This window comes from Triticum dicoccoides, chromosome 4A (genome assembly GCF_002162155.2).
Source record: "Triticum dicoccoides isolate Atlit2015 ecotype Zavitan chromosome 4A, WEW_v2.0, whole genome shotgun sequence".
Lineage (NCBI taxonomy): Eukaryota > Viridiplantae > Streptophyta > Magnoliopsida > Poales > Poaceae > Triticum > Triticum dicoccoides.
This window is the reverse complement of record NC_041386.1, coordinates 704,424,967-704,434,938: the sequence shown is the minus strand read 5'-3', so window position 1 is coordinate 704,434,938 and position 9,972 is coordinate 704,424,967. Positions and strand designations below refer to the sequence as shown.

The following is a 9,972-nucleotide window of genomic DNA, read 5'->3' as shown; positions in this document are numbered from 1 at the left end:
CCCAAGATACACACTTGTGCAAAATATTGGGTCATTTGAAAAAACTATAAGCGGTAATATGTTGAATGTTTACCCAGAATAAGAGGGTACAAAATATAAAAAAACAGAAGAAAAAACAAAACTACGCAAGGTGAATTATGATTGGTGGAATCTGTTGTGGCATGGATCAGTGACGTGACAAACATCCATCCATGGATCAATTGATACAGCCCACCACCGCAGAAAGCATCCGTCCATCGATCCATTCATCCAGCCTCTCTCCCTCTTGCCTGAACCCTAGAGCTCCGCTCCTCCCTGCCGCCGCCACCTCCACCTCCCTCTCCCCGATCCAGACCCAGCCACCACCCATGGCGCCAGCCAGAGCAGCCACCGGCGATGGCGACAGCGAGGCTAGAGGCCGCCGGATCCGGGATCAGGGCGGCGCATAGCCCCTCCTCCCGTGAGATCCGGGACGCAGTCGCCCATCTGGATCGAGCAGCTCCTCTGGCCGCTGCACCGTCTCCACCGTCCGGATTTGGTGCTCCTCACGCGACCCACCCCCCAGCACGCGTCTCCACCTTCTCTTCCCCAACATCCTTGGTGAGGTTCGTCTTGTCCCCATCCCCTCCTCCTCCTCCTCCTCTGCATTTCCCTTCCCTCTCCGTCACCTTGCGGCCTCTCTATCTCACAGGGAATGAATAGGAGCTCCGGCCAAGGCCATGGACGCCACGACCGAATCCAGCAGGTCCCCGCCGCTGCACCAAGATCCTCCCCTCCCTCCCAGAGAGTCCCTCTCTCCCACACGCTCTGCATCCGCTATGGCCGTCGCAGCTTCCACCTCCAGAAGAGCACCTGCTCCTTGTGCGGTTACCCAGCCGCCCGCATCCGCAAGTGTAAGCTCCATTCCATGTTCTTGATGTGCAATGGTGAAGAAATAGAGAGCATCATCTATACTATTCTTCTTCAGAACTTATCATGTTGCTGTACTATCAAGAGTTCAGTTAGGATCTATCTGTGTTCAGTTTACTTCATATATCTTTGTAAAAAAGTGCTGTATTGGCAAAGGTTTAGTTATAATCTTTGTCTGTTCAGTTCATACATGCTTGTGCAAAATTACTGCTGTACTGGCCAGAATTCAGTGCTAAAGTTCACTTGTACTTTTCGTCACTGCTGCAGATTGAGATAGTTCAGTTGCTTGCTCACCAGTATGTATATAGTTAGCAGTTAGTTTTGCACTGAAGATTAAACCCCTGTTCGTTTACCTGAACAAAGGCCGGACGTAGGTAGCCTTGTGGTTTGTTCCCATATCCCACTTATAAGAAGTGTAAAGGAGATCGATGGCTAACCAGAATCATCTCATTTGGGTTCAGCTTTGATTACATCTTGATATACACAACACTCCATTTCATTCATCCATATGTTGCTTTCGTCCAGCCTGTTATATGTTGCCTGCTTCTCACGTTGCTTTGCTTTGGTTCCAATCAACCTGAAATATGCTGCATGCTGCTGCTGATGTAGCTCTTCTTTTGTTTCTGCAGAGAGATCGACGGTCGGCTGGGCAGTGTTAGCGCTAAACCTTCATGCGTACTCACTCTGCTGCAAGCTTTAATAATCTTGATTGATGCAGACGCCACTGTATGCATGCGAATTTTCTTTTGCAGATGCTTTCACTTCACCCTTTTCTTTTCATTTCTTTTCTCTCGAAACAAGGAAAGGATTTATTCTGACGGCCATCTCTATTTTAGCCTTTTAGGACTCTTATTAATTAACATGGCTACTCTTCTCTGTGGTTTAAGGCCAGTCGATTCACACTGCATACATGCATAGCTAGCTTCCTCATCTCCAGTCAATGAGTTTGCCTTGATTCAGGTCTTCTCTTCTCCTGGTGATCAAAATCAACACCGCACCCTTCCGTTCCTATCTTATTTACTAGTTCCCTTTCGTTTCTGTACCTGTCATAGTCAGTGTGGTAAACTGGTAATCAGCTAGCTCGGTGGTCACCAGAGTATGTACTATTTTATTTACTAGTACTTTGCTTTCGATTGTAATGTGGATCAGGAGATGAACTATATATTTTGTTTGTGTCATGCATGGCTGTGTCATACATGTATTGACTGAACTTGACTGAATGTGCAATTTGAATCTAGTACTTCTTCCATTTCTGCTTTCCCCCAACCGGCCATAAGACATATCTAGGGTTTAAGCTGCTTTGTTTAGTTTGCTTGCACTGCCTGAAATGATGCACCAATTCTGTATCTTATCCTTGTGCTGGATGGTGGACCTGTCAACGAGTATTATTGACTTGAGTGACGACAGATGCGGTATTGTGTAGATGGGTGGTTTGAATAGTTCGTCCAGAGAAAATTATTTATAGAATAGAGATTTGGCGAAATATGGTGCTTGTTTATTGCTGTGATGGATACATCCAAGACAATTATTGCGGCTTCATCAGTGGAGTGTATTTTTGTTTCATTCAATGTCTGATCTGATTATAAACATAACCACAGGACGTATTTAGATGGGTGTATTTAGTGGGGTGTATTTAGACGGGTGTATATAAAAATGATTTGATCTTCTCTTCCTTGGTTTCCTGATGCGCTCCTATTCCACAACCACAGGGACGGCACATCAATTGGGGACGAGCGGGATGGGGCCAACAAGCCTAGGAGGAGGAGCTCCATCCGCAGCAGCTCATGCTCATGGAGGCACAAGTCTGAATCGTTGCTGTTACTCTGCTGTCCTGGAGTCACCATCCACAGCAGCCGTGGTGTGGCTGAGCCTCTGCTACGGCTACAACCTCCCTCTGGTGAGCTCCTCCCTGTTCCTTCTTCTCTGATGTAGCTCCTGCATGGCCTTGGCCATGATTTGGGTTGGATGTGGGGCTCTACTAGTTGCTGCTAGATGCTGTAACCAAGCATCAACTCCTACTGGAGCTCTCTGGTGATAAATTCATGCGGTTCTAAGGTCTGTCAGTAGCTGCCCATGTGTACTTGCTTTATATATGTGATCCTATGATGCTCTGGTGATATGGGTGGCTATTATCAAGATCATATTGGTGTTGATCCTTATCTTGCGTGTCTCTGGTGGTGGTGGTGTTGACAGCAGTTACACACCTAGCTTGTAACTAATATCATTACTGCTAATTTACCTCAAGTTTATCTGAACATGGTTGAAATGAGCGCTGCAAATTTTGATGTCTAAAATCAATTTTTACCCCAAGTCCTTAAGTAATTACTAGCAAAAAGGCCCGTGCGTTGCAACGGGAGAAAAAATACCACACCCTCTTAATTTACAAAAAATGTTCTATAATCTGAGAATTTGTAACTATTTCTTAAATACATGAAAAGTTGTTACAAAAGTTGTTAAAAAGATATAGGATTTTTTAATCATAAGAAGAGATGTTTTTTGTCTGGAAAAGAACATTTTTTTGTGGTCTCCTATTGACGCAAGTACTTGCGCCCCTATTTTATCACTATTTCTTTCCATACATGTTATAGGTATTGGTCCCTGTTTCATTGCTATTTATATCTTATCAAACTTGTCTTTTATTATTTTTTTCATGCATGTCCTCTCTTTTTTCTTCTTATATAGGAGAATAGCGCAACATCTCATCTATATCGGATCTCCTTCGCATTTTCTCTTTTATTTATTTTATAGCGGACATTCCATTTTTATTGGGTCCTTCTTTTATGTCTTGTCATGCATGTCCTTATTTATTGGGTGTCTCTAGCAAATTTATATTGAATTTTATGACTAATCTTGATTTTGCTGAGGTGTTCATCCCCAATCTGAATCACTATCGGTATGAAAAAAAGACGAATAATGCATTGTTGATTAACATTGCAGCCTAGATAGTTTTTTTAAATTGTTAACAGGTAAAATAACATCATATTCAGATTTTACATATTTTTCTGATCAAATTCTATATATAAAATGTTAAATTTGGAGTTACGGTTTAAAAGATATGAGTATTTTAAAAAACATTTGATATTTACTACGGGTTTAATGTCAGAAACACTAGGGGGTTTTCTACAAAACAGCATAACAGACTAAGAATACCTATTTCTTTTATTAGTAGGTATAGATTTTCATTACATCACAGTTAGCTGAGAATAATGACTTGAATATTTTATGTATGCCCTGATGCATGTACACATACGGTTGAGCAAACACCGAGCTGCAGTGGAACAACCTGGAGTTAGAGAACTTTAAGGACAAGATCAACGAGGTGACCAGCGTTATGGCGGCTGTGTACGGTGGCGACCACAAGTTCTTTGGTGAGCTTGCAGTATCCATATTGTGTCATATACGATGCATCTCCGTTGTGCATCTTTCTTTTCTTGTGTGCTGCATCATTGTTGCTTGATAGAGTAAATGATTTCAGTTCTGGTTGTGTCAAATCTTTATTATGTACCCTTAGTGTTTACTAAACTGAGGCACTAGGCATTGGAATTCAGGCATTTATGTATAATTTAAGTTTTGGATGTGCCTGATACGTCTCCAACGTATCTATAATTTTTGATTACTTCATGCTATATTATTTACTGTTTTGGACAATTTTGGGCTTTATTATCCACTTTTATATTATTTTGGGGACTAACCTATTAACCAGAGGCCCCGCTCAGAATTGCTGTTTTTTGCCTATTTTAGTGTTTCGAAGAAAAGGAATATCAGACGGAGTCTAATTGACCTGAAACTTCACAAAACTTATTTTTGGACCAGAAGAAGCCCACGGAGTACCGGGTGTGCACGAGGGTGGGGGGCGCGCCCACCCCCCTAGGGCGCCCCCCTGCCTCGTGGACAGCTCGGAGGTCCACCGACGTATTTTTTTCATCCATATATACCCACGTACCCTAAAAACTTTGAAGATGATAATAGATCGGGAGTTCCGCCACCGCAAGCCTCTGTAGTCACCAAAAGTCAATCGGAACCCTGTTCCGGCACCCTGTCGGAGGAGGGGAACCCTTACCGGTGGCCATCTTCATCATCCCGGCGATCTCCATGACGAGGAGGGAGTAGTTCATCCTCGGGGCTGTGGGTATGTACCAGTAGCTATGTGTTTGATCTCTCTCTCGTGTTCTTCATTTGGCACAATCTTGATGTATCGCGAGCTTTGCTATTATAGTTGGATCTTATGTTTTTTCTTCCCCTCTATTCTCTTGTAATGGATTGAGTTTTCCCCTTTGAAGTAATCTTATCGGATTGAGTTTTAAAGATTTGAGAACACTTGATGTATGTCTTGCCGTGCGTATATGTGGTGACAATGGGATATCACGATTCACTTGATGTATGTCTTGGTGATCAACTTGCGGGTTCCGTCCATGAACTTATGCATAGGGGTTGGCACACGTTTTCGTCTTGATTCTCCGGTAGAAATTTTGGGGCACTCTTTGAGGTTCTATGTGCTGGTTGAATAGATGAATTTGAGACTGTGTGATGCATATCGTATAATCATTCCCACGGATACTTGAGGTGACATTGGAGTTTCTAGATGACATTATGGTTTGGTTGATTTGTGTATTAAGGTGTTATTTTAGTACGAACTCTAGGGCTATTAGTGGCACTTACAGGAATAGCCCAACGGATTGATTGGAAAGAATAACTTTGAGGTGGTTTTGTACCCTACCATAATCTCTTCGTTTGTTCTCCGCGAGCTTTACTAGGTGGAATCTTTCATTATAGAACTCGGCTTGCATATTCCAATGATGGGCTTCCTCAAAATGCCCTAGGTCTTTGTGAGCAAGCGAGTTGGATGCACACCCACTTAGTTTCTTTGTTGAGCTTTCATATACTTATAGCTCGTGCATCTGTTGCATGACAATCCCTACTCACTCACATTGATATCTATTGATGGGCATCTCCATAGCCCGTTGATACGCCTAGGTTATGTGAGACTATCTTCTCCCTTTTTGTCTTCTCCACAACCACCATTCTATTCCACATATAGTGCTATATCCATGGCTCACGCTCATGTATTGCGTGAAGATTGAAAAAGTTTTGAAAATATCAAAAGTATGAAACAATTGCTTGGCTTGTCATTGGGGTTGTGCATGATTTAAATACTTTGTGTGGTGAAGATAGAGCATAGTCAAACTATATGATTTTGTAGGGATAACTTTCTTTGGCCATGTTATTTTGAGAAGACATAATTGCTTAGTTAGTATGCTTGAAGTATTATTATTTTTATGTCAATATGAACTTTTGTCTTGAATCTTTCGAATCTGAATATTCATACCACAATTAAGAAGAATTACAATAAAATTATGCCAAGTAGCATTCCACATCAGAAATTATCTTTTTTATCATTTACCTACTCGAGGACGAGCAGGAATTAAGCTTGGGGATGCTTGATACGTCTCCAACGTATCTATAATTTTTTATTGTTCCATGCTATATTATTTACTGTTTGGACAATTTTGGGCTTTATTATCCACTTTTATATTATTTTTGGGACTAACCTATTAACCGGAGGCCCAACCCAGAATTGTTGTTTCTTGCCTATTTCAGTGTTTCGAAGAAAAGCAATATCAAACGGAGTCCAATTGATCTGAAACTCCATAGAACTTATTTTTGGACCAGAAGAAGCCCCCGGAGTACCGGGAGTGCATCAGGGGAGTCCCGGGCTGCCCACGAGGGTGGGGGGCGCGCACACCCCCCTAGGGCGCGCCCCCTGCCTCCTGGACAGCCCGGAGGTCCACCGACGTACTTCTTTCATCCATATATACCCATGTACCATAAAAACTTTGAAGACGAGAATAGATCGGGAGTTCCACCGCCGCAAGCCTCTATAGCCACCAAAAGTCAATCGAGACCCTGTTCCGGCACCCTGCCGGAGGGGGGGAACCCTCACCGATGGCCATCTTCATCATCCCGGCGATCTCCATGACGAGGAGGGAGTAGTTCACCCTCGGGGCTGAGGGTATGTACCAGTAGCTATGTGTTTGATCTCTCTCTCTCTCTCTCTCTCGTGTTCTTGATTTGGCACGATTTTGATGTATCGCGAGCTTTGCTATTATAGTTGGATCTTATGTTTCTTCTCCCCCTCTACTCTCTTGTAATGGATTGAGTTTTCCCCTTTGAAGTAATCTTATCGGATTGAGTCTTTAAAGATTTGAGAACACTTGATGTATGTCTTGCCGTGCGTATCTGTGGTGACAATGGGATATCACGTGATTCACTTGATGTATGTCTTGGTGATCAACTTGCGGGTTCCGCCCATGAACTTATGCATAGGGGTTGGCACACGTTTTCGTCTCGATTCTCCGGTAGAAACTTTGGGGCACTCTTTGAGGTTCTATGTGTTGGTTGAATAGATGAATTTGAGATTGTGTGATGCATATCGTATAATCATACCCACGGATACTTGAGGTGACATTGGAGTATCTAGGTGACATTAGGGTTTTGGTTGATTTGTGTCTTAAGGTGTTATTCTAGTACGAACTCTAGGGCTGTTTGTGGCACTTACAAGAATAGCCCAACGGATTGATTGGAAAGAATAACTTTGAGGTGGTTCCGTACCCTACCATAATCTCTATGTTTGTTCTCCGCTATTAGTGACTTTGGAGTGACTCTTTGTTGCATGTTGAGGGATAGTTATATGATCAAATTATGTTATTATTGTTGAGAGAACTTGCACTAGTGAAAGTATAAACCCTAGGCCTTGTTTCCTATCATTGCAATACCATTTACGCTCACTTTTATCATTAGTTACCTTGCTGTTTTTATATTTTCAGATTACAAAAACCTATATCTACCATCCATATTGCACTTGTATCACCATCTCTTCGCCGAACTAGCGCACCTATACAATTTACCATTGTATTGGGTGTGTTGGGGACACAAGAGACTCTTTGTTATTTGGTTGCAGGGTTGCTTGAGAGAGACCATCTTCATCCTACGCCTCCCACGGATTGATAAACCTTAGGTCATCCACTTGAGGGAAATTTGCTACTGTCCTACAAACCTCTGCACTTGGAGGCCCAACAACGTCTACAAGAAGAAGGTTGTATAGTAGACATCAGTGCCCAATGCAAACATTATTGTCAACTGTCAAGTTGATTCTAATATGTCTCATTAACTTCATTATTCTGTTATTTGTTGTTAAATATGCTGTTAGATTTACTTCTATTTTGTTCCTAAACATTTTGTTCCATGTTATATTATCTACTGTTTTGGACAATATTGGGCTTTATTATCCACTTTTATATTATTTTTGGGACTAACCTATTAACCGGAGGCCCAGCCCAGAATTGCTATTTTTTGCCTATTTCAGTGTTTCGAAGAAAAGCAATATCAAACGGAGTCCAATTGACCTGAAACTCCACGGAACTTATTTTTGAACCAGAAGAAGCCCACGGAGTACCGGAAGCTCACCAGGGGAGTCCCGGGCTGCCCATGAGGGTGGGGGGCGCGCCCACCCCCCTAGGGCGCACCTCCCTGCCTCGTGGACAGCCCGGAGGTCCACCGACTTACTTCTTTCATCCATATATACCCATGTACCATAAAAACTTTGAAGACGAGAATAGATCGGGAGTTCCGCCGCCGCAATTCTCTGTAGCCACCAAAAACCAATCGGGACCCTGTTCCGGCACCCTGCCGGAGGGGGGATCCCTCACGGTGGCCATCTTCATCATCCCGGCGCTCTCCATGACATGGAGGGAGTAGTTCACCCTCGGGGCTGAGGGTGTGTACCAGTAGCTACGTGTTTGATCTCTCTCTCTCTCTCTCTCTCTCTATCTCTCTCTCGCTCTCGTGTTCTTGATTTGGCACGATCTTGATGTATCGCGAGCTTTGCTATTATAGTCGGATCTCATGTTGCTTCTCCCCCTCTACTCTCTTGTAATGGATTGAGTTTTCCCTTTGAAGTAATCTTATCGGATTGAATCTTTAATGATTTGAGAACACTTGATGTATGTCTTGCCGTGTGTATCTATGGTGACAATGGGATATCATGTGACTCACTTGATGTATGTTTTGGTGATCAACTTGCAGGTTCCGCCCATGAACCTATGCATAGGGGTTGGCACAGGTTTTCGTCTTGATTCTCCGGTAGAAACTTTGGGGCACTCTTTGAGGTTCTTTGTGTTGGTTGAATAGATGAATCTGAGATTGTGTGATGCATATCGTATAATCATACCCACAGATACTTGAGGTGACATTGGAGTATCTAGGAGACATTAGGGTCGTGGTTGATTTGTGTCTTAAGGTGTTATTCTAGTACGAACTCTAGGGTTGTTTGTGACACTTATAGGAATAGCCCAACGGATTGATTGGAAAGAATAACTTTGAGGTGGTTCCGTACCCTACCATAATCTCTTCGTTTGTTCTCCGCTATTAGTGACTTTGGAGTGACTCTTTGTTGCATGTTGAGGGATAGTTATATGATCAAATTATGTTATTATTGTTGAGAAAACTTGCACTAGTGAAAGTATGAACCCTAGGCCTTGTTTCCTATCATTGCAATACCGTTTACGCTCACTTTTATCATTAGTTACCTTGCTGTTTTTATATTTTCAGATTACAAAAACCTATATCTACCATCCATATTGCACTTGTATCACCATCTCTTCGCTGAACTAGTGCACCTATACAATTTACCATTGTATTAGGTGTGTTGGGGACACAAGAGACTCTTTGTTATTTGGTTGCAGGGTTGCTTGAGAGAGACCATCTTCATCACACGCCTCCCACGGATTGATAAACCTTAGGTCATCCACTTGAGGGAAATTTGCTACTGTCCTACAAACCTCTGCACTTGGAGGCCCAACAACGTCTACAAGAAGAAGGTTGTATAGTAGACATCAGTGCCCAATGCAAACATTATTGTCAACTGTCAAGTTGATTCTAATATGTCTCATTAACTTCATTATTCTGTTATTTATTGTTAAATATGCTGTTAGATTTACTTCTATTTTGTTCCTAAACATTTTGTTCTGTAACATGCAGATGCTGGGCTTTCATGTTCCTTCGTGAGCATCATGACAAAGAAGTCGG

At 42.6% G+C, this 9,972-nt stretch overlaps 1 protein-coding gene across 7 annotated transcripts; it reads left to right on the top strand.

Moving 5' to 3' along the window:
• The first annotated feature begins 228 nt into the window (after positions 1-228).
• Positions 229-4,533, top strand: LOC119288033. 7 transcript variants are annotated; one of them, XR_005141081.1, is made up of 5 exons: positions 229-584; positions 671-872; positions 1,518-1,614; positions 1,776-1,848; positions 2,598-4,533. XR_005141081.1 is itself a non-coding variant. In XM_037567647.1 (4 exons), the coding sequence occupies exons 2-4, from the start codon at positions 699-701 to the stop codon at positions 2,813-2,815; spliced, it is 417 nt and encodes a 138-aa protein (XP_037423544.1). In that variant the 5' UTR covers positions 229-584; positions 671-698; the 3' UTR covers positions 2,816-3,047. The 7 variants fall into 7 exon arrangements, 1 of the variants encoding a protein (XP_037423544.1); XR_005141083.1 differs by lacking the exon at positions 1,776-1,848 and having other exon boundaries at positions 1,518-1,563; XR_005141082.1 differs by lacking the exon at positions 1,776-1,848.
• The last annotated feature ends 5,439 nt before the right edge of the window (positions 4,534-9,972 follow it).

What these genes read in the sequence shown, in the direction of transcription:
- LOC119288033 (XM_037567647.1), top strand. Translation starts at nt 699, where the DNA reads ATGGACGCCACGACCGAATCCAGCAGGTCCCCGCCGCTGCACCAAGAT. An exon ending in AGCCGCCCGCATCCGCAAGT is followed by an intron (nt 873 to 1,517) that starts GTAAGCTCCATT and finishes TTGTTTCTGCAG; the next exon opens with AGAGATCGACGGTCGGCTGG. An exon ending in TCGACGGTCGGCTGGGCAGT is followed by an intron (nt 1,543 to 2,597) that starts GTTAGCGCTAAA and finishes CCACAACCACAG; the next exon opens with GGACGGCACATCAATTGGGG.